The sequence below is a fragment of the Sturnira hondurensis genome, unplaced genomic scaffold (assembly GCF_014824575.4).
Source record: "Sturnira hondurensis isolate 20B ecotype Veracruz unplaced genomic scaffold, ASM1482457v3 Scaffold0006413, whole genome shotgun sequence".
NCBI classification, from domain to species: Eukaryota; Metazoa; Chordata; class Mammalia; order Chiroptera; family Phyllostomidae; genus Sturnira; species Sturnira hondurensis.
The window spans coordinates 5,722,977-5,746,719 of NW_028079044.1; the positions used below are offsets into that span (position 1 = coordinate 5,722,977).

The 23,743-nt window shown below is 39.0% G+C and overlaps 1 protein-coding gene across 1 annotated transcript in view; it reads left to right on the plus strand.

Moving 5' to 3' along the window:
• The window catches only part of EML6 (EMAP like 6), a 229,424-nt gene that overhangs the window by 129,717 nt on the left and 75,964 nt on the right, over nucleotides 1–23,743 (plus strand). The window contains exons 8-15 of the mRNA XM_037047921.1: nucleotides 139–276; nucleotides 3,064–3,320; nucleotides 5,436–5,648; nucleotides 11,877–12,044; nucleotides 13,002–13,108; nucleotides 16,646–16,764; nucleotides 18,786–18,972; nucleotides 19,439–19,544. Of these exons, the coding sequence (XP_036903816.1) occupies nucleotides 139–276; nucleotides 3,064–3,320; nucleotides 5,436–5,648; nucleotides 11,877–12,044; nucleotides 13,002–13,108; nucleotides 16,646–16,764; nucleotides 18,786–18,972; nucleotides 19,439–19,544 (1,295 nt within the window). The remainder of the gene's footprint in view (nucleotides 1–138; nucleotides 277–3,063; nucleotides 3,321–5,435; nucleotides 5,649–11,876; nucleotides 12,045–13,001; nucleotides 13,109–16,645; nucleotides 16,765–18,785; nucleotides 18,973–19,438; nucleotides 19,545–23,743) is intronic.

Below are 23,743 nucleotides of genomic sequence, written 5' to 3' on the forward strand. Positions count from 1 at the left end.
TGTCTCATGCCGGGAAGAAGGACACAGCATCCTTTCTTGTTGTTATCACACTGTGGTGCGCAGGCCTTCCTGCCTTGGTCTGCCTGATGGTGGTGAGTGGTGGTTTAGTCTTATTTCTCACTGTGTTCTTGTGCTCAGACTGTGGAGCCTGGCTGACCACGCCTTGATCGCCCGCTGCAACATGGAAGAAGCCGTTCGCAGCGTGGCCTTCAGCCCTGATGGATCGCAGCTGGCTCTGGGCATGAAGGACGGCTCTTTCATTGTTCTCCGAGTTAGGCATGTATCCTGGCATTGAAAATGGTATTAAAGATGCTCTGTTGTAAAAGATGAACCAACAAAATAGAAACAGACTCATAGATACAGAGATCAGACTGACACTGCCAGATGTGAGGGTCTTGGGGGGCTGGGTGAAAAAGGAGAAGGGATTAAGAAGTACAAATTGATACTTACAAAATAGTCACAGGGATGTAAAGTACAGCATAGGGAATATAGTCAGTAATATTGTAATAACTGTGTACAGTGTCAGGTGGGTACTGGAAATATGGGGGAATATGATTGTCTAACTATGCTGTATACCCAACACTAATACAAAATAATATTGAACGTAAACTGTAATTGAAGCCCAGGCCAGTTGACTCCGTTGGTCGGAGCATTGCCCCATACACCAAAAGGTTGCGGATTTGATCCCTGGTCAGAACACATTCCTAGGTTGCGGGTTCCATCTTTGGTCAGGGAACGTATGGGAGGCAACTGGTCAATGTTTCTCTCTCTCCCTCCCTCTCTCTCTATCTAAAGTCGATAAACATATTTTTAAAATTAAAAAACAAAATGTAATTGAAAAATAAAATGTAAAAAGAAGTAAAAAATGATTTTTTGTTAGAATTAATGTCCTTGTGGTCATAATGTATGGTGAGACCTTAGGAAAAATGCACTTACTCTTTCAAATAGGAACACAACACGATCACCATCCCCTGTCCATCATGACAAAATCCAAATGCCCTGAAAACCCAAACTTCGGTGACTTCTTTGCCAGCACAGTCTGTCCCAGAGGACTGATGTGAGACTGGACATAGTTGATTAATCTCTTAGCAAGAATAATCACATATCATGTGATTTGCTGCAAAAAATATTAATGTGATTAATACAGGGTGTTACCCCAGCCCCTACTGGTGATATTCCATAATATATTGTATGTGAACCTTTAAAAAATCTAACGAGTAATGAACTCCCAAGCTCATCTGGTCCCAAGGGTTTTAGATAAGAAATTCTGTGCTTGCAGAAAACCAAGAGGAAGAAAGAATAAAGCAGACTCCAACAGCACCAGATTTTTAGAGGTGAACTTGAGTAAAAGACTTTTTCCACCCACAATTGACAGTAAAATAGAACATTTCATACGTTTTAATGTCCTATGCAATTTCTAAACATAAAAATTATGATCCATCCTATAATTCTTCTGAACTCATTAGGTGTTTGTTTGGCTCATCCATTTTGTGATTACAGAAAGGAAATGCAGCCAGAAATTAGATACGGCAGGTTTTGCCCAGAGCAAATTCTGTACAGCTTTGAAAGATACTTTGGCACAGTTTATTACAGTAGATTCTCACTACCAGCCACATATAACTTATTACCAAATTGGTGGGCAATGTTTTCTTTCTCTGCTTAGCGATGGGTGGAAAGATCGCTGATGACCAGATTTTCTTTTCTTTTTAATGGATTTCCCAAGCCAGAAAGAAAAAAATGCCCTCACACCTATTTTATAACATTGTAGTAAACTGTAGTGCTATTAATAAATGATAGCAGGCGTGAGGAATTATGTGGAGCAAATATTTGGCATTATGTATGCATTCAGTTTGTTTTGGAGTTGATGAAGCCATCATTACTATCTCAGGGGACCTGCCAGTCATCAGCTTTTCTCATAGTTGTAGAAAAACCCTCAGTGAGCTTTCAAATGAAGGCAGAAATGCTTACCAGAATCTGACCAGAAATGATATAGGATATTCTGGTGATTCAATGTATGTGTTATTGACTTTTCATAGTGAAAGTTAAATAATCCCATAACAATTTAGTATGAAAAAAAGTAATTTTCCTTTTCTGGTTTTTGGACTTGCTCTTCTTACAGCAATAAGTAGTAAGCAGTGTTTCTGTGCTTAAAATATAAAAAGGTTTATAGTAACCTAGGTATAGCTATTTTTCCATGACATATTTTTAAACAATTTTACAAACCCCAATTTTTTAACAAAAAAACTTTAGAAAAATAATATATAATTGAACAGGAAAGCAAATATGTACTTCATTAAAATTTTTCAGTTTTTACTTTGGAAGGCCAAAGTTTTACTTTAAATAGTATGAATTTTTTTCTAAATTGGTCATAAACTTTAAATGTTGTATTTTGCTGTATATAATGTGCACCCATGTTTTTGGGCCCAAACTTTCAGGAAAAAAAAATCTTTCACTTTAATTTTTTAATTTAATTATTTATTTATTTATATTGAGAAACAAAGCTAATTATTGTATTCCAGGGTATTATTTTGCATACATATATTATTATTGCTTTATAGAGTTACAATTTTAGCACATAAACATGAATAAAAGAATTAAAAACATTTCTATAGGGAGGGGAAGGGACATAATGGGGAAAAGAAGGAAAAGACTCATCAGGGAACATGTATAAAGGATCCGTGGACAAAACCAAAGAGGAGAAGGATTGATGGTGGGAGGTCAGGGTGGGTGGGGGAGATGGAGACAATTATACTTGAACAGCAATTAAAAAAAAGAAAAAAACATTTATATAGATACAGGATTAGCATTACTCATTTATAATGTGCATCTTTATTTTTTCCTAAAAAATAAGCAAAAATGTGTGTGTTATATAAGACAAAATATGGTGATATTGTATCTTTAAAGTTAATTGAATATTTTATATTCAAAAGTTAATTCTCTAATTCCCACAGGTATTTTCACCCTCTCAAAACAATTTTTTCTCTGGCACATATACTTTCATACATGACTTGGGGTTCCTATTTCTAGATTTGCTGCTTATTGCTTTGCTTTTTATTCTTCTAGAGACATGACAGAAGTGGTTCATATCAAAGACCGAAAAGAAGTCATTCATGAAATGAAGTTTTCTCCAGATGGCTCTTATCTTGCGGTGGGATCTAACGATGGCCCGGTAGACATCTACGCGGTCGCCCAGAGGTATAAGAAAATTGGAGAATGCAACAAGTCTGTGAGCTTCATCACGCACATTGACTGGTCTCTGGACAGCAAATACTTGCAGACGAATGATGGCGCGGGAGAACGACTCTTCTACAAAATGCCGTGTGAGTTACTCAGGCATCAGATGTTTGGGAAGAGCAGAACTCTGAACCATGTGAAGAAAACACGAGACTGTTGTTACGACCTCAGGGCAAGGAATGTTTTCTGAAACAAGGCCCTCAAATCACAGACTCTCAAAGGAGAGGTTAATGAATTAAAACACATTAAAATAAAAAATTACTGCACCATAAGAGAGACCTTGAATATAGTGAAAATACAAGGCATCAACTGGGTATAAATACTTGCAATCATTATAATGAAAAAGGATATATACAAAGAATGCTTAAAGATAAGGAAAAGGAAAAGATAAAATATTAAAGATTTGAGACTCACATTTTTTATTTACTGTTACTGCTTTCGTCTCAAATCTGTGTTCTTTATAAGTTCTTTATAAGGAGCCCATAGTAATTGATTATTTGATGAAATGTACTAATTGGAATTTTATAAATACAATTTTTATTTGTAACCCCCTCACTGTAACTTATCTAACACTCATTAGTAACATTCAGTTTATGATACTAAACCATCACAAATAAAAGACAAATTTTTGTATTATAATCTTTATGATTTTTAATGTAAGAGGAAAAGTTTAATATTTAACATGAATCTTGACCTCAAATAACAGTTTATCTGAAATTTTTTGAAATTAATTGAAAAATTAATCTTAAAATAATATGTAACATATAACTTCAACTTCTTAAAATCTCTGCCCTATTTGATTTGTTAATGCACCATTACTAGGTGCAAATTTCTTTGTGTCTATTTTTTTGCTTGATATTATTTCATATATCTTTCCCATATGTAAAAAATATGGAATACATTTTGCCATTTACAATAACAAAATAACATCCTGTGGAGAGACAATACAATAATTTGCTTTCTCATTCTCCTGTTATTGAACACATGGGCTCTACTTTCTTTGCTGGTGTAGACAGTGCAGCTGCACATGTCTCTGTACAGGTCACATCCACTCTTCTGCGCTCCTTGCCCTGTGTTCTCCAAAGCAGGAACAGTGGATCAAAGACTGTGATCCAACCATAAACTCTGACGCTGTGAATTTTATGAATGAATGTTATGTAACACTGGTAGACTTCAGGATATCTGGGTGCCAATTTGATAACACACCAGTAATATATATGAGCATTATTATTGCAGATTCTTTATTTGAAAATAATTTGTTTATTTTGAGGGGGAGAGTATAAGATAACACACTTACTTGTCTTAAAACAGTACATGGCTAAGCATTTCCCCAAGCGTTTCTTTCTCTGTATGCTCTCTCCTCTCTGTGTTCCCTGGAGACACTCACCACCAGCGGCTGCTGCAGCCTGGGTGTCCTGCTGTGCATGAAAGAACATCCCTAACGCAATTGTCAGTGCTGTTTTCCCCAACGAATTACATTTGTTTTATCAAAATTTGGTATATTCTAATCTAGCACTTTTACATTTAAATAATGAAATATTTTCATTTTTTTCCATGAATTTATTGAGCCTGAATTTTTTAAAAATCACTTCTGTAGGTCCTGGAATTATGAGAAGTACAAGCGTGAACTTTTACAAAATCTGGCAAACTGATGGTGACTAAATAGGATAAAAGTAATTTCATAATTATATGAAACATAATATGTGTAGTTAATTAAACTCAAGTGAATATTAANTTAAATAATGAAATATTTTCATTTTTTTCCATGAATTTATTGAGCCTGAATTTTTTAAAAATCACTTCTGTAGGTCTTGGAATTATGAGAAGTACAAGCGTGAACTTTTACAAAATCTGGCAAACTGATGGTGACTAAATAGGATAAAAGTAATTTCATAATTATATGAAACATAATATCATGTGTAGTTAATTAAACTCAAGTGAATATTAATAGTTTGAGTTATTCCATTTGGTATGATGACACTTTTCTTTTTCTTCTCCTTATGTCTGAGTTTTGAGTATGTACTTCCCTTAAACCTTGCTGGTAAATAAAAATCATTTAGGTAAAGACATACAATCCATAGTTTCCTTGTTTTATAGAAGTTTTTTTTTTAACAAAGGTTTTAAGGCCTTTATAAGAAAGTACAGGAAATTAGAATATGCCTTTTATTAACAATGTGTTAATGTTTATTGATTATTTTCAGCTGGGAAGCCTTCAGCAAGTAAAGAAGAAATCAAAGGGATTCCCTGGGCCTCCTGGACCTGTGTGAAGGGCCCAGAAGTGAGTGGAATTTGGCCAAAGTACACCGATATCAATGACGTCAACTCAGTGGACGCGAATTATAGCAGCTCGGTGCTGGTGTCTGGAGATGATTTTGGACTGGTTAAATTGTTTAAGTTTCCTTGTCTCAAGAAAGGTAGGGCCCCAAAGAGGTGTTTCATTTAGACTTATCTGAACATGCATATGCAGTATAAGTAAAGCTTATTTTCTAGGTGTCTATTCCTGCACACTATTATCTTTGTATTTCTGTTGCTCTTGAACACTTTTAAATAGAATGTGTTCTTGATGTATACTTTTGACATTCCTAAAATACGGGGTTTTGCAAATTTAAGTCAGAATTTGTTAACAGAATTTATGCTCACCATTTTGCGATTCATAAGCCTCATGTTCCACATTTTAAACAAGTCCTATTTTATTTATATTGATATAATTTAACATATAAATTACATAATTTAATTATATATGACATCAAAATATTATAATTAAAATTTCTATGCTTCATAGCTAATCATAATTATACATGGAAAAGCAAAGCAAATCTTTTTAGCCACATTTAAAATAGAATTGGAAAGAGGTTGCTCTTTTGAGTAATGCAGTCAATGGACCCCTCGTCATAGTGCTGATTTTGCAGACCAGATTTACACAAATGGTACATTTTTGAGAGAGAAGTTTGCTTCTAAACAACCACCTCTGCCTTTGCATTTTGTTGTTTTGTTTTTTTCCTTTTATTTTTTATTTATTTTTTAATCTTTTTTTTTAAGATTTTATTTATTTATTTATCTTTAGAGGGAAAGGAGAGGGAGAGAAACATCAATGTATGGTTGCCTTTTGTGCGTCCCNTCAATGGACCCCTCGTCATAGTGCTGATTTTGCAGACCAGATTTACACAAATGGTACATTTTTGAGAGAGAAGTTTGCTTCTAAACAACCACCTCTGCCTTTGCATTTTGTTGTTTTGTTTTTTTCCTTTTAAAAAAATATTTGTTTATTTTTAGAGAGAGGGGACAGGAAGGAGAAAGACTGGAAGAGAAACATCAATGTGTGGTTGCCTCTCATGGGTCCCCTACTGGGAACCTGGCCTGCAACCCAAGCATGTGCCCTGACTGGGAATCGAACTGGCGACCTTTGCTTCACAGGCCCGAGCTGAATCCACTGAGCTATACCAGCCAGGGCTGTTTTGTTTCTTTTATTGTTAAAATTGTGTTACATCAATTTTTGTGGCACTTTCAGACTTTGCAGAATGTAACTGAATTAACCAATTGTTATGACCTCATCTTCTTCCTTTGCAAGTTTAGGCAAAGCCCATGCACAGGCTTCCAGAGACTCCCTGACTTCGCCCTAAAAATCTGATCTCAGGAAAGTAATCAGTAGGGACATGCTGCCTCCTGAAAACTCGTTTACTTGAGCGATTTTTAGATTAAGCAAGGAAACAGGGATTGAAAATGTAATCAGAAAGTCATTTTGAGCTAAGTGGCAGTTTTGAAGCAATGGCAGTTAGAGTACAAAATTGAACAGAAAATACACAGCAAAACCCACCATCCTTTACACTTAACAAAAAGGCCATCAGTTTTCAAATACTTGCACGAAATTACCTCACTGTGTCAAATTCAAACTCTCTCTGCCTGATGGGTCTTTTGAGTATGAGTGCGTATCTTGTTAGATTGAGTGATGTACTTATGGAAGGTAAGTTGGGCAACTAGAAGCCTCTAGGGATTCAGAAGAAATGTCAGTGGGGTCAGAAGCAACACTAGAGTGCACGACTGTCAGGACTTGGGAATGAAGTTAACTCAATGAGAGCTGGTATCTCCTTTGCATCACCAAACCTTGTAGGGTGGACTTGGGTCTGGAGAACAGCAATGAAAAGGTAGATCTTGGGTTAGGTAATTAGAATGGGAGGGTCAGGGGAGGTGGGAGAGGGTTGTGAGTAATGCCATATATCAAAGTGCGACACTGTGTGTGTAGAACAGCCCTGAGTGTGAAGGCACACAGGGATGTCCGGATGAATGAGGAGAGGCAGACAGACAACAATGGTGAGAGTAATAAAATTCACCCCAGCGATCTGCAGGAGATTCCATGTCCTCATAGCAAATTGACTTGTTCTACTTTTCATGACTCATGGTTTATAAATCTTGCAATTTGCCTCAGGGACATTCAGGCTTGTGTGGCCTTTTTATGTCAAAACTATTGCCAGGCACATTTGTATAAGACTTGGTGGAAATAATAAGTTGGTGGAACCTGTCTCCCTGTCACCTTGAGCACCAGTGACAATGTTCACTTTTGAATCTGTGAACAGTCTGATAGGAGCAGAGGCTGATGGCCGTGAGGAGGTGTGCAGACAGCACAGACAGGATCATTTCTGTCGTGCGGCGCTGGCACAGGCGGGCCAGTGTGGCAAGAGCATGATGAATGAGGGGAGAGTTGTGTGCTGGGAGGCTGGGGACAGCGGTGGGGACCATGCTCTTAAAAGCCTTGTCACCTCTGTTTGAGACTTGGGTCTTAGTCCAAGTGCAATGGAAAACAACTGAGTGTTTAACATGGAGGCATAACATGACCAATTTAAGTTTTTAAAAGCCAACTTTGATATTGAGTGGGATAGATTAGAGGGGAGGAGGCTTTGAGTGGAAAGATTATTGTGAGAGTCCAGGTGAGATGATGTACAAAAGTGTTAGGAACAGGTGCAAAGAGAGGTGGCTGAGATTAGGAAATAGTATCAAGGTAGAGCTGAAGGTCTTGCTGATGGGTTGGATGTGGGGGTGGAAGGAAAGAGAGGAACCGAGCGTGACCCCTAAGTTTTGGGCTGGAGCAATGATGTGGACAGCGGCACCATTTATAGAGATGAGAGAAGGAGAAAGGGAAAGATTTTGTCTCTGCATGTGTTGTAGGAGGGTATAAGAGTAGGCGAGGATGGGGAACTCATCAGTCTGTTTCCTCCATGGTGAGCTCGGGGCAGGTATTAGACACCCAGGGAGATACGGTCCATCAGCTGTCAGCACTCCAGGGGAGTCTAAGGCTGGAGATGAACATTTGACAGTGGTGCACATGTCAACAGTATTTAAAACCACAGGAGAAAGGTCAGCAGAGTAGAGATGAGGATTGAGGCCTGAGCATTCCTGGCAGTTTGGAGGAAAAAAAGAGGCCTTGTAAAGTCACTCAGTGTCCCAAGAAAAGCCTTGGAAGAGATGGACATGGCCTTCATTTGTTCAACAAATATTTGTTAAGTGCTATTTTAGAGGCAGAAGGTACATCAATGAATAAAATCACAAATCCATGCCCTCACTGAGCCTTTGTTCTTCTCAGGGGACAGTTAATAAATAAAATACGAACATGTCTGATGGTGAGATGTGCTATGAAGAAAAATAAAGCAATCAATGGGATTAGAGTGCTCAAGTCGGGCTGCATAGTGTTGCTACTTTAAATGTTTTTTAAAAATTTTATCTATTGAGAGAGAGACACAGAGACATCAATTGTTGTTCTACTTATTTGTGCATTCACTAGTGGTTTCTTATATGTGGCCTGACTAGGGATTGAACCTGCAAACTTGGCATGTCGGGACAGCACTCGAATCAACTGAGCTACCCAGTCAGGGTCTAGTATTGCTACTCTAAATAGGGTAGTCAACAAGGTCGCTGATATGGTTTCATCTGACTAGAAACCTGAAGGAGGTGAGGGGACTAGCCATTCAAGTTTTCAGAGAAAGAGCATCCCACACAGGGAACAGCAAGTGCAAAGGCTTGAAGACAGAAGAGCGCCTGGCATGCCTAAGAAGTGACAAAGAGGCCAGTGTGCCTGGAGAGGGGAGAGAGGGAGAGAGAGAAAGAACAGGAAAAAAGATCGGAGACAGACCTAAATATGAATGACATCAATGCCTTTGCGGGTTTTAGTTAAAGCCTACCAAGTGTGTATTAGTTATCATTTGCTGCATAACAAACTCCTCTCCCCACCAAATTCAAAAGCTTAAATCAACCAAAATTCATTAACTCAGTTTCTGGGGGTCAGAGATTCAGGGTCAGCTTAGCTGCATGATTCTAGCTCAAGGCCTGTCATGAGGCCTCTCAACCAAAGGCTAGAGTGAGGTGGGGGTCCACTTCCAGACAGACAGCTCACCCACGTGGCTGTTGGCTGGAGGCCTCGGTTCCTTGCCACGTGAGCCTCCCTATGGGGTGTTTGAATGGCCTTAACACATGATATCGAGAGACCCAAGAGAGAGCCAGGAGGAGTCTGCAGTGCTTTTTGTTGTCTGACCCCCTGTTGGTTGTCACACATCTTCACTTGTGCCACAGTCTATTCATATGGATTTGTATTAAAGAATTTGTGGACATATTTATTTTTTCTCGATTCTTTGAGATATAATTAACAAATGACATTGTGTAAGTTTAATTGTACAGTGATTTCCTACATGAATGCATTGTGAAATGGTTACTGCTTTAAGGTTAGCTAACCCATCTGTCATTGTACTTAGTTACCTTGTCTTTGTATGAATGGCAAGAGCATTTGAGATCCACTCTCTTAGCAACTGCCAAGTATACAATTCAATGTTGTTAACTATAGTCCCAATGCTGGGCATTAGATTCCCAAATTTATTCATTTTATAACCGAAAGCGTACCCTTACAGCATACCAAGGTCTCCCCATTTCTCCCACCTCCAAGCCTCTAGTTAGCTACAAACCTACTGTTTCTATGTGTTTGGCTTTTGCTTTTTTAATTGTGGGCATATTTTTGAGCCACTGCAAAGAGATAGGTTAAATGATCTCTGAGGAGGGTATAAAGGTCAGGGCAGCAAAGGATAGCCCGAAGAGATCTACAGAGATAAGGAAAGAATAGACTTTGCTTCCTAATTATTGAATTATCATTAGCCAGCTTTCCAACTGAACTTAGTTGGAATCTGTTTATGTTATGAAATTACCAAAACTGGTTTAGGCAACTCTTTGAAACAGGCAAGGTTCCTTTTGAGCTCCAAAGCCTTCCTGTCCCTCTTTGGTAGCATCCCCCAAGCCTTTTTTTTTTTTGAGGCCCTAATGTAATAGGACCTCACCTGGTTAGAACCTGCTCTCAGGAAAGGGACATGTAGCCATCATTTTCACCTTCATTTATATCTAAATCCTTACCTCTCTAGTGGGCATTTATTTATTTACTATTTATTTATTATTTTTTTAAAGATTTTTTAATTTAGTTTTAGAGTGAGGGGAAGGGAGGAACAAAGAGAGGGAGAGAAACATCAATGTGTGGTTGCCTCTCTTACTCTCCCAACTGGGGACCTGGCCTGCAACCCAGGCATGTGCCCTGACTGGGACTCAAACCAACAACCCTTTGGTTTGCAGGCCAGTACTCAATCCACTGAACCAGACCAGCTGGGTATTTAATAGTGGGTATTTAATATTTAAATGTGATACTTGAAACAGATGGCCTTTTCCCCCAAAGAGGGACTGTAAAAGGTAGAAGTATTTCTGAAGGAGAGATGGGTGCTTGTTGGCCCCCTAAAATCTCCCATAGTCTTCAGAGTATCAGATTTCCACCTGATAAGGTGGACCCTCCTGTTTCCACCAGTGCCTTTATGCTGTTGGCTACCAAAAATGCCCTGGAGACTTTACTGCAGTAGATCAACCGCAGGTATTAAGTTCAAATTAGTTTTTTCTATTGAATTCACTACCTGGGGATGATGTTTACTGAGTAAAGCAATCAATTTCAGAGAAAAAAATGTTATTCTTCCAAATGTACATCTACATGACCCCAAACAGTAATTTGACTTTTTCCAACAGAATTATCTTCTGTTTCCCAATTGCAAGGACTGCCCATTTTATCTAGTATTTAAATAAGAATGTATAAGGTATTTATTTTTTAGCATTTATTTTCAGAATCATGAAGCAGTAGGCATTATTTGGAACAGGTTTGGATGTGTCTTTAGCTACAGGGCTTAAGACCCATTTTTAAAGATTTTGTTTATTTGTTTGCTTATTTATTTATTTACAGAAAGAGGGAAATGGAGGGAGAAAGAGAGGAGAGAAGCATCAATGTGAGAGAAAAACATTGATTGGTTACCTCTTGTACAGGACCCAGCTGGGAACTGAACCCACACCCCTGACCTGTGCCCTGACCAGGAATCGAACCAGTGGCCTTTTGCTTTGTAGGACGATACCCAACCAGTTGAGCCACATGCATCAGGGTTTAAGACTCATTTTTAGCTTAATCCATACTGGGATAATTCCAATATTTTGGGAGCATTTACTTATTTGTTATGCTGTGTAATACTGTAGATTATTTTGTGATATATTCAAAGATTTTTCTCCTCAACATGAATAGGAATATAATTTTCTAAGCAATAAATTTTATTTTTTGTATAATTAATTTTCTTTAAAAATATCTTCAGGAGCCAAATGTAGAAAGTACGTGGGCCACTCTGCACATGTCACAAATGTCCGCTGGTCTCATGACTTCCAGTGGGTGGTGAGCACCGGAGGGGCCGACCACTCTGTGTTCCAGTGGAGGTTTATTCCAGAAGGTGTCAGCAATGGCCTGCTGGAAGCCGCGCCCCAGGGTAAGGCCCGCAACAATTTTTCCAACATCTGTTTATTTTTCAATGAAAGTTTCAAAGAATGTTCTAACATCTCTTCTGGAGGTAAAGAGTTAAAGCAATTTTGAAAAAGTCATTCCTGTAATACATTTTCAAGTTTAAAAAAAAAAAACAGGAGAAGCTTTGGAGATGAATATGGGTCCATTAGTTAATTTCCTTTGAAGGATCTTGCTTATACCAAATGCAAGTTGAAAGTCTAAGGTTTACATGAATTAACCACTGAAGGTAACATGAATGCAGACATCTCAGCCTCCTTAGAATGATTGTGATGGACGGAGGGTCTGCTCGTTCCAGCTGTGGGGTGACAGGGTAACCTTTGGAATGGAAGCTGCCTCCAGAATGGGTTTCAAAGAGTCGTCCACAACATGGGCCTATGTATTCCAGTTCAATGGGTGTGTAGTCTTTTTATTTATGGGGATGTCAGCAGGAATGATCAGGTGATAAAATGAAAACCTAAGTGAGGAAAGGTTTTTGCCGAGAGGGGTTCTGCAGCAACTTTGACCATGGCAATTACCGACACTCAGTGGGCATGTTAACAGGCTAGAGAGGGTCTCCATTGAAATAAGTGGCTGAATTTCCTTTTGTACCAGCCCTGTCCTTGGTAAAACCTGCACACACACACCCACCCACTTTCCAAGACGAGACTTAAAGTCAAAGATCTGTGATGTAATAGAAGTGTGGGAATGGCGGTGAGGGGTGTTGTTCTAGTGTGTCAGTGCCCCTGGAGCGGGGAGGGGTGTGCTGAACTTAACCAAAAGATAAAAGAAAAAAAGATGGTTTAAGGATTGACACTGAATGATACCTGGGGTGGTTATTTTTATTTACCTTGAAGGACAGAAAAAAGTAAATATTGAAATTAAAATTTTTAGCTCTTTAGCTCTCAGGATGTTTGCTCGATTCTTGTGGGTTGTGTTTCTACAGAAGGAGGCACTGATTCCTACAGTGAAGAATCTGATTCAGATTTATCCGACGTGCCAGAGTTGGACTCCGATATTGAACAAGAAACTCAAATCAATTATGATCGCCAGGTCAGCAAGCAGGCAGCCTCAGAACAAAGGTCTCATAACCAAAAATCTCACTGGATTTGGACACTGACTAAAAATGGCTGGTACTTAGGCAGAATGGAATCAGGACATGAAACACACTTCTTGTCTTTAAATACAGGTTAAAAATACGGCGTTTACCTAATCAGATTCTTTAAAATATTCTCAAGTGGAAAAGAGTGGCATAGTTTCAAAACTGAATGATATTTGGGGTTTTTTGCCTCCCTAGCACCTAAAACTTTAAGATATTTTTTGGAGGAAAAAATGTGCATGTAAGCTACTAGTTTTTATATTCTCTTAGAAGATCATTAAATCACGTATTTTCTTTACAGAATAGGTCATTCTGGAGCCATGGTAGTTTCATAACTTCTGGAGACCATTATCCATGTAATTAAAGTAAAAGGCCAAATATAATGCACATTCTCTCTCTGGTCAGAAATTATCTCTAGTATAAAAGTTGGGCAATTATATCCAAATTGGGTCCTAATATTTTGAAAGTAGACATTTTATTTTAGCATTAAACAGATCAGTCCTTAGGGGAGTCTAAACACGTATCCCCTTGTATCACAATAACTACAGGGGTTCTGTTTTCTTCCTTGTCATTTAACAAAGGTACGTGAAGCAGGTCCTGTACATGAACGTTGAGTGAGATTTCCAGTTTCAGACACAGCAGCTGTCAGTATTGCCCATGGAGACCTACTGCACAGGCCGGTGACAGCTGCCATGCATTGAGTGTCTCCATGGGGCCAGATCCTGTGATTGACATACACCAAACTCAGCCCCACAATAACCCTGGGAGGGCAGCTAATTTGCCCACTTTTGCATCAGCTGTCTAAGAATGCAGATCTGGGCTTCTCTCCAAAGCACACATTTTATGTACTGCTGAGCTTTGCTTCTATACAGGCACTGAATTTACTGATTTTCAGATGATATTTTTTCCGGCTCATAAATATCACTCATTGATGCAGTGTTTGAAGAAATTTATCAGTAAAAATGCCATTCAACTGATGCCTTGGTTGAACTACAAGACTGCATCATTTGTGTATTGGTGCAATACATTATGCAATAAAACTACTAAGGATAAGGCTTTGAAAGGATATTATTAAGGTGGAAATACCACACAAACACTATACAATATTGTGCCATGATATCAAGGGGAATGGAATTTAAGCAAAATGAATGTAAGATCTGGGAGGAAAATAATGTTTTTCTTTAATTGGGAATTTTGTATTTAAGAAAATGATGCTAGTAAAAGAATGCAATGTTGTAATTGTATTAAAACCTGTGCCTAGGGTTTATATATTCTCCCTGACATCTTTTTTTCCCAGAGTTTTCACCTATATTATTCGATTTACGTTCACAATTTTCCTGACATATCCCTCAGCGGGGATTTTTATTCTCTCTACCATTTGAGGCCCATAGAGGTTGTGACTGTTCAAAGAAGCAGCAGAAATTCCAAGACTAGAATTCAGTGCTCTGAAGCAGTTGGTGTGCAGACAAACGCATCATGAATTGAGATGCATAGTTATCTTTAGATTTTAAAAGCTTAGTTCATTGTACCTGTAATAGAATAGTAATGAGAAATCTTCTGACTTCCTTTTCTAAAAAAAGTTTTCAGTCAAATGTAAACAGGGACTTTTTAAACAGTATTTCATATTTTTAGTAATGTAGTTTCATCAAATGAACACTTTCCTTTTATGAAGATGAGAAATTATTCATAGATTGCATTTAATTTTCAATGTGTTAAGTTGATATCACTTGGTAGTAGGGCTTAAGTACGTGGTAGATGAAAGACTGATTTTTGTACCTTTAACTTTAAATTGTAGGAAGTGTTTTTCTCAGCAACATATTTTAGGTCCTGAGTTAGACTGGGACCTTTTGACTCTATAGCTCAGTCTGACTGTCAAGATGCATGAGGCCATGAAGAGAAAATGATTCCAAATGTGGACACTTGAGGTCCACCTTTTGCAAATGTCAGAATCATCAAGAGATTGTTTTTGCTTTAAAAATAATTTTATTTATATTTTATTGATACCTTTGATAATTTATTATTTACTAGAAAACTAATGCCATATTTTTCTGGATATAAATTACTTAAGAACCATAATAGCAAATTAAGAAAAAAAGAATTATTTTAACCCCCAATAATTTAAAAGATACCTTTTGTTAGTTTTGTTCATTAGAAGAGAGTAAAATTTGACCTCGGGTCTGGTGTTCTAAATTTTATCTTTTCAAAGAAACAACTTTTAGTTTTTTAAAGTTTTGTTAATCTTTTCTGTTGTTTTCCTGGTCTCTATTTCATTTAATTCTGTTCTAATCTTTTTATTATTTCTTTTCCTCTACTAGTTTTGGGCTTAGCTTATTCTTTTTATAGTTCCTTGAGGTATGATGTTCGGTTGTTTATTCTTTCTTACCATAATGGTTGGAAAAGATACCTGATATAATTTCCACTTGCATTTGTTGAGACAGGTTTTGTTCTCTGACATATGAACTGTGCTGGAAAATGTTTCATGTGCACTTGAGAAGATGTGTATTCTGTGGCTGTTATATGGAATGTTCTATATAAGAGAACCAAAAAACCCAGAATTTATTTATAAAAAAATTGTGTTTATTCTTACATATTTAAACTTCAGTCACCTTCAAAGTACTCTCCATTTGATGCAATACACCCATTGAGACTTTTTTTCTACTGCTCAAAACAGTTTTGAACGTGTCAATTTTGATGCCTTTTTGTGCTTCTGCCATTTTTTGTTTCATCTCTTCTACATCAGCAAAAACGTTTCTCTTTAAGAACTTTTTTTCATCTGGGGAAACAAAAAAAAGTTGCTTGAAGTGAGATCGGGCGAAGGGGGTGGTGGAGCACAGGGGTCATGCTGTTTTGGTCAAAAACTGCTGAACACTCAGCATGGTGTGGGCAGGTGCGCTCATAAATCACCCGTCATGAAATGGGCAAATGTGTTGAAAGTTTTCAAAAAAATTCTCTGAAGCTGAATGCAGCCTCTCACAACAATGCCAGCTGTTGGTACACTGATACAGATGGGTTCCTAGAACTCTCACCTAGTGGGAGTGGGGGAAGCCTGTACTATGAGGGGGGGCCCACTTTGCAGAAAATAATTCTAGAATTTTGGTTCCCCTTTCGTACAAGTCTGTTAGAGCATTTGATCTCTGGTGTTCAAATCTCCTGTTTCATTATTCATTCTCTGCCTGGCTGCTGAGAGTAGGATATTACAGCCCCAACTATTACTGTATTCATACTTATTTCTCCTTTTAGTTCTCTTAGTATGTGCTTTATGTATTTAGGTGTCTGATGTTGGGGGCATAAATATTTGCAATTGTTGTATCTTGTAGAAATGACCCCTTTATCATTACATGATGACCTTCTTTGTCTCTTGTGACTATTTTTTAGCCTCATGTGCTCAAAACATGATTTCTTACGATTAAAGATTCCCTGACAATGTCAAGATATTGTTTCTAAAACCTGTAGAAAAGAGTGTCAATTAAATATATTTATTATGCTTTTAGGTTTACAAAGAAGATCTACCTCAGCTAAAGCAACAAAGTAAAGAGAAAAACCATGCAGTGCCCTTCCTCAAACGAGAAAAGGCTCCTGAGGACAGCTTGAAACTCCAGTTCATACACGGGTGGGTGGCCTGTCCCCAGCCTTATCGCTGGGCTAAGGATATGTCCCTTCCCTGTGCTTTCCCACTCAGCTGGCTCCTCTCTCCTGTTTGCACGTACCTGTGATTAGGATCTTGGCTGTTATTCTGTGCCCGGCTTTCTCAGCCGGTGTTCCCTGGCCATCACAGTGTGTGCACCTCGATATTTTCATACTTTCTGCACTTCCGTGGTGTGTGCACTCCCGCAGCTCATGGTTACTTCACTGCACTCTCTCCACCCCGCTGCTTCCTTCACCCCTGTAGCTGCTGCTCTGTTGTGCTGGGCTCCAACACGACGAGGTTTGAGGTTTTCTTCAAATAACATGCGCTTCAAATCATGTCGGATTTTGAGAATTACATAAGGCCTTCCAAACTTTAAGTTGAAACCTGAAACTATTCAGCAAAAGTGTAAATGGTTGTGAAAAATATAACATCTAGTGTTTTATAAATACATCACCCATTTAAATGGGAGCAGTGGGACCTAAATGCCATAGACATTTGAATCCCTCCATCATCGATTTAAGAAATACGTGAACAGGTGCTTCTGTAAAAGTAGGAAACTTTGCATCACTCATATTTCTTCTTGAACTCATTTTTATTTTACTTCTCCCACAGAATTTTACCCTGGTGTAGTTTTTTTTTTTTTTATGATCGAAAGTCTGTTATTGATGACTCTATCATACTTTCTGCTACAGGTTCAGAAATGTCTACAGGTTCAGTTTAAATTGTGTTCCCAGTGGCCTTGTGATTCTCTCTGCTGTCCAGGGTGGTACCTATCCACTGCCCACTTGAGATGTGGCTGGTTTGGGTTAAGATGGGCCATGTGTGTAAAACACACACCAGGTCAAAGATTTAGCATGAAAAAAATGTACTATTTCTCATTAAAATGTTTTATATGGTTACATGTAGACATGATAATGTTTTAGAAACATTAGGTTAAACATTTTCAAAATAAATTCCATCTATTTTTACCTTTTTACCACGGCCATTAGAGAATTTTAAATTACATGTGTGGCTCACATAATATTTTTATTGCACAGTGCTGCTCTAAATGTTAACAATTTTTTCTAGATTGAATTATTGTAACAACTGTTAGTAATACACAGCTGACAAAATCAATCTAAATATAGTACAAATTCTGATAAACAGTTATTAAACATAAAAATTTTTATTGTAAAAAACTTTTGATGAGATGAAATTTTCAGTAACTTCAGATATATAGTCATATATATGCATACTTAGTGGTAAAGTATGACAGAGTTTAGCATTAAATCTATTCCTATTTTTTATTTCTTAAGATATATAAGCATTGAGAAAACTTGTTTGCATAAATAAGTCAGTGGAAATGGAAGCAGTTTAATCATAGCTACATTACTCAATTTTTTATTCCTCTTGAGTTGTAGGCCAAAAATACATAGCATGATTTTGATACATCACACAAAATGTAGTCTAGTGCTCTGATTAAATCTCTCTCAATTTTGCTAAAAGCCAAAAATTGGAAATCACTTGACTTGCAAAAGCACTTCTCACCCAGTCATTGGTGTTGTTCACTTTCAATATCCACTCTTTTATTGTGAATTGGCCCTTTGCTTTGGTGTCCCTGGAGGTCCGACATTCCAGGGTAATACACCATCATACGATTCCAGATGGGCTAGAGGAATGACTTTGTGAAGTGGGAGGAAGGCGACTGTGACAGGGGAGGTGGTAGAGAAAAACCCACACCTTATCCCAGGGGTGTTCTCAGACGGTTATTTTTAAGAAGGAGCACATACAGCAGCTGAGGATCTGGAAACAGATTCCGTTAAAATGATCAGTGCCCATTTTCCCCTCAAAAAGTTGTCACAGGCCCTCAGGAGTCTCCACTCCTTCACTGAAGTTAAGCAGCTGTGAGGACACTGGAGTTTCTAGATGCATGTGTCCATACACTAGCATTGCCTTCTGACAGCTCCTGCTCTGTTCATTCATGAAGATTCAAATGCTGTGCATTTCTTGGACCTGTGCTTCAGGTACAGAGGCTACGACTGTAGGAACAATCTGTTCTACACGCAAGCCGGAGAGGTGGTCTACCACATCGCTGCAGTTGCTGTCGTGTACAACAGGCAGCAGCACTCCCAGAGGCTGTACCTGGGGCATGATGACGACATCCTCAGCCTGGCCATCCATCCGGTGAAGGACTACGTGGCCACTGGGCAGGTGTGCATCTCTCCTCTAAGATGGGGGCCTAGCGAAACGGTTTAATTTTGAATCCACTTTACATAAGTAACTGATATGGGCTAAAGAACTCGGATGATAGTACATGACAACATAAAATGACTTCCTTGACCAACGAGTGGCATTTTGCCTGGAGTTGAGAAGAGCAAGGTAGAACTAACTGACAGAAACAAATGACAGTAGACAGTGGAATTAGAGTTTGAAAAGTCCCTTAACTAGGAGCCATGCACCCACCCAACTTGGTGCCGTAACAGTTTTCTTGGACTCTTCATGCCTCAGTTTCCTCATGTGGAAAATAATGGCATTGGCCCAGATGACTTCTGAGGGTCTTCCTACTCTCCAAATGTGTGTGTTTTTTTTTAATTTCTGAGCAGCATTTGACTCTAAAGAATGAAATTATTCTTGCTATAACTTATAAGTAATTAATACACTCATCCTGTTATTTAAGATTGGAAGAGATGCTGCCATTCATGTGTGGGACACACAGACTCTGAAATGTCTGTCACTGCTGAAAGGACAGCATCAGAGAGGAGTGTGTGCACTCGATTTTTCAGGTGAGCCTGTTTTCCTCTAGTCACTGACAAACAGTTCTGCATTTACTTGAGGTTTTCCCCCTCTTTCTAACTTCCTCCTATTTAGTTGAGATTTGCTTGTGTGTCAGCTCCCCGGTCTTAGACTGGAAATCAGATATGTTAATACCTCACAAAGAAATGTCACCTCTATGTTGCACATCCTCTCCTTGTCTGCCTCATTTCCCCTCTCCCAAGTCATTACCCTGAGCTCGCACTGTGTTCTGCATTTGCTTGAGTGATTTGAAATCCAGAGCAGCTGTTGCTGTTGAACGACTCAGTTGCAAATGTCTGGCAGCGATTCAGACCATCAATTTTAACCCTCCAAGTAAGTGGGAGCCCAGCACTTGCGGTTTAAATGCTGAAGAACCAGAGTGAGGGCCGCAAGTTCTCTGCAAAGGGCCACTCCCAACACTGGGGTTTTGACATCAATTTCATACTGGAAACTAGAACTGAAGGTTCCATTTTTTTTAATTTAAAATTTGAACACAGTACTATAAAAATATTGACTGATGGTTATAATTTTCTTTAGAGTGAGGCCATTTCCTTAAGCTAGAATTGGAGGCCGAGGACCTATCACAAAAGTTGTTTTCATCTAGAAATGTTTGATAAACCCAGTAGTAGAAAACACATCAGTAGAAAAAAATTCTTAACTTTCTATAGAAAACTGATTCTATAATTTCCTTCTGCCAAATTCCATTAAATGTTCACTGTGTGCAATAAATACATATAATATTGATCATTAAGTTCCATGACTGCACAGCCCAGTCTTTCTCATGTGTCCCTCCCCTCTGCTCTCCTTGTTCAAACCCTCGCTGTTTCTCATCTGGGCCACAGTGGTACTGCTGGTCTCTGATTCCACCTGCACGTCCTCCAGTCCATCCCGCACACTTCAGGGGTCTCCTGGGAGCACAGGTACATCCCACCACAGGGACTCCCCTGATTGTTGGAGTCAGGGCTGCTCACTTGGCTGCACATCCGTGGGCTTCCGTGCCCTGGCCGGCTTTCCTTTGCAGTGTTTTCACCCACCGACCCGTTCATGCCCCATTCCGTGCACCTGGCAGTGGCACTGGATACACTCTTGTCCTTTTTGCCTGTGCCCTTTGCTATGCTGTCGCCATGTGTCTGTTCAAGTCCTCCCATCTTGTAAGACCCAGCTGAAAGTGTTCTCCCCCATTCTCCCAGGGAGAGATAATGTGTCCCTTCTCCTGCATCCCTTTATCTATTGTAGTTGCTGCCCTGTGGGACCCCTCACAGCCCCACGGTGCAGTGGAGCAGTGCTCAACAACCCCCAAGCCCCTCACAGACAGTAAGCTGCTGGGGCCAGAGCTCCTGTGTTTGCCTCTGCACATACGGAGCTGGGGACACAGAAGCTACTCAGAAAGCCTTGTGAATGAATGAGTGAACTAACAAAGTTTCACTTAATTAGTTGACTTTCAGGATTACTATTAGAACTTCACATTTTCATCATTCTGAGTGACAGTTATCTTTACTCTCTAACCAGTAACATGGTGCAGTTTGGTCTTTTTTAATGGCATACACATTCTCACATACTCCAAATTACAAATCCGAGATGTTAAATCACTATTGCAGTTATACTTTCAGTGGTTATTGGAATTAGTACTAATCAAACTAAGCAGTGTGCGCACTGTACCAGTGGGCATGTGAGGTAGAGGAGGCATGAGGGACATGCCCCCTGCTGGCCAAGAGGTCAGATAACACACCCAGTGAACAGTGAATACCAAGTGGTAAACTTCCCCAGCTTTGACCGACGTGCATTTTATAATGAGTGTGCCGTGTGTCCTTGGTAAAGCAGGGAATCTAAACAGAAGCCCTAATTCGAGGTCAAATATGGCTCTATTCCATATATATGAATACATTTCTTCTGCATTTTTTCCTAGTTCTACTCCTCAAGAGCCAAACCGCCCTCCTCCTAAAACTAAGTGTGCTGGCAGATCCACATGTGTGTACTTAGCATGACAATAATACTAATAAGTACGCTCTAGAAGAGTGGTAAGGCACCCATTAAAATACAAAAATAAAAGTAATAAAACCTAAATATGTACTAGATTATAAAGAATCTAATATATTCGTGTTTTTGGCAGCATTGAAAATTGACTCAATAATTCTAGCAAACAATTTGGTATTATATAATAAAAGCTATAATTCAAAATAACAAGTATGTGGATTATGTATATTTCATGATACATTTTTATGTATCAAGTAAAAGAGAAATGGAACTCAAAATAGCATCTATTCACTGATTTCATCTGAAAAATGTATGTATATGTATTAGCACATAAACAGAGTAGCAAGAAATTTGGAATAATAAAAATAGAATTATTGGATTTTATCATAGAATTGATTAGTTTTTTTTTAATTTAGAAGAATTGAGAGAACTAACTCATGTAAATGAGTAAGGAATTAGTGGAATGTTGATTGAAAACATTAACTAGGAGACAACTTAGTAAGCTGGTACCCAGAAACTTGACCTCTGGATTTCTGAGCACTCATATCTCTCCTGGGCTGAGTAGTTTTATAAAAGAAAGGTCAAGAAATGAAGTTGACTTGGAAGTCTTTCCTGGTAAGGCAGCCCTTCAGGTCATTGCCAGGGCAGAGAAACCAGATACTCTAGGAAGAGGGTGAGGAGCTGATTCTGTCACTGCTCCTAATTCTCCTTCTGGGCAGATAAAAAATCCCTAGGCATGAAATGTATTCTGCATTAAAAGTATGGTTTCAGTTTTAACAGTACATTCTCTAAGGTAGTTTTAAATTACACTAATATTCAGGACCATTCAGGAAGAACTTTCAGTAGCATCTCTTGAGTAGTTACATGCAGATGAATTGTGGTCCTTGTGGTCTCTGTGGCACCTGCTGAAGGCGGGAGCTGAGGCCCCGCTGTTTTAATTTTACTGACAGTACTTTGTGTAACAACACAACTGTAGTCTTGGGCAGACCCCTGCACCACTTTACAGGCCAAGAATGAGATCTGGAGGGGTCGGTGGCATGGCCCAGGGCAAGGTCAAACAGCAGCAGACCCAGACCAGCGCCCAGGTCTCCTGGCTGGGGGTCCGCTGGGTGGGGAGTGCTCCCTCAGTCCTCCTGCCTTCTCCTGCCCCAGTCCTCTGCCGGGGTGGGTGTGAACTTCTGGCTTGAGAGTCATGCCCAGAGCACTCCGTGTGCTCACTCACTTCCCCAGTCGCTCTGCCCAGCCAGTGCCTCCAGTTGCCCCTGACATCCCCCGGTATAAACAAGGAGCAGACAGGGTGGTGCATAGATGCTGCCACGTGGAACCTGCCTCTCCCGAAAACAGCCCCCATCCAGCAACAGCCTGAGCCACACCTTTACCTGAAAAGGGGCAGCTATATACCTTCCTTTTGCAAACTAATAGAAAAGTAGGTCAAAATCCCAAGAGAGGCAATTAGATCCCCTTGTTTAGCAACTAGACAAGGGCACCAACTATGGTTATCATCTAGCTGGAGGCCCCCTCCGTGTGCCTCAGCGCCCCGCGTCCACCCGTCTCTTACAAGTCAGCTCATTTGGGGAGGTGTGGTGGAAACACACTGATGGTACATTTGTCTCCTTTTAGAGAAAAATCATAGTGGAAATACAAAGGCAAATGGTGTGAAAACTAAACCAAAAAATCAGCAGTTATACATAAGGTTAATCTATTCTTGCCACTGTTCAGAGCAAACAAAAGGAAGACATGTTTAATCAAAAACATTTTTTACAACATAATCCAGGACTCTAAATTATATAAACAAGGAATAAATTTATATTATCTCAATTATTTGAGCAACTCTTTAGTGTGAGTTTATCTTCATTGACCAGGGAGAAAGCCGTCTTCAGTTTTGTGTTTCCAGGCAGGAAGGCACTTCCACATGAATAGAAAACCAGACTAGAAGGAGAACGTGTCGGCCATGTAAATACTGTCTAACCTAAATATTGTCCTCATATTTTTTAAAACCTTCATTGAATAATACTCATTTCCACAAGGGCACCTCTAAGACTAATTCGATTTCATTGTGTTTAGTCCTGGGGAAAAAAAAACGTATGCATTTTTTATGAGCCCCAAATACAGGGACCAAGTTGTAATTGTCTAAATAAAAATGTTCTCTTTCCAATTTGCCCTTTACTGTTGACATTAAGTGCCTTAGAATTCTTTCTGGACTTTGTACAAATAT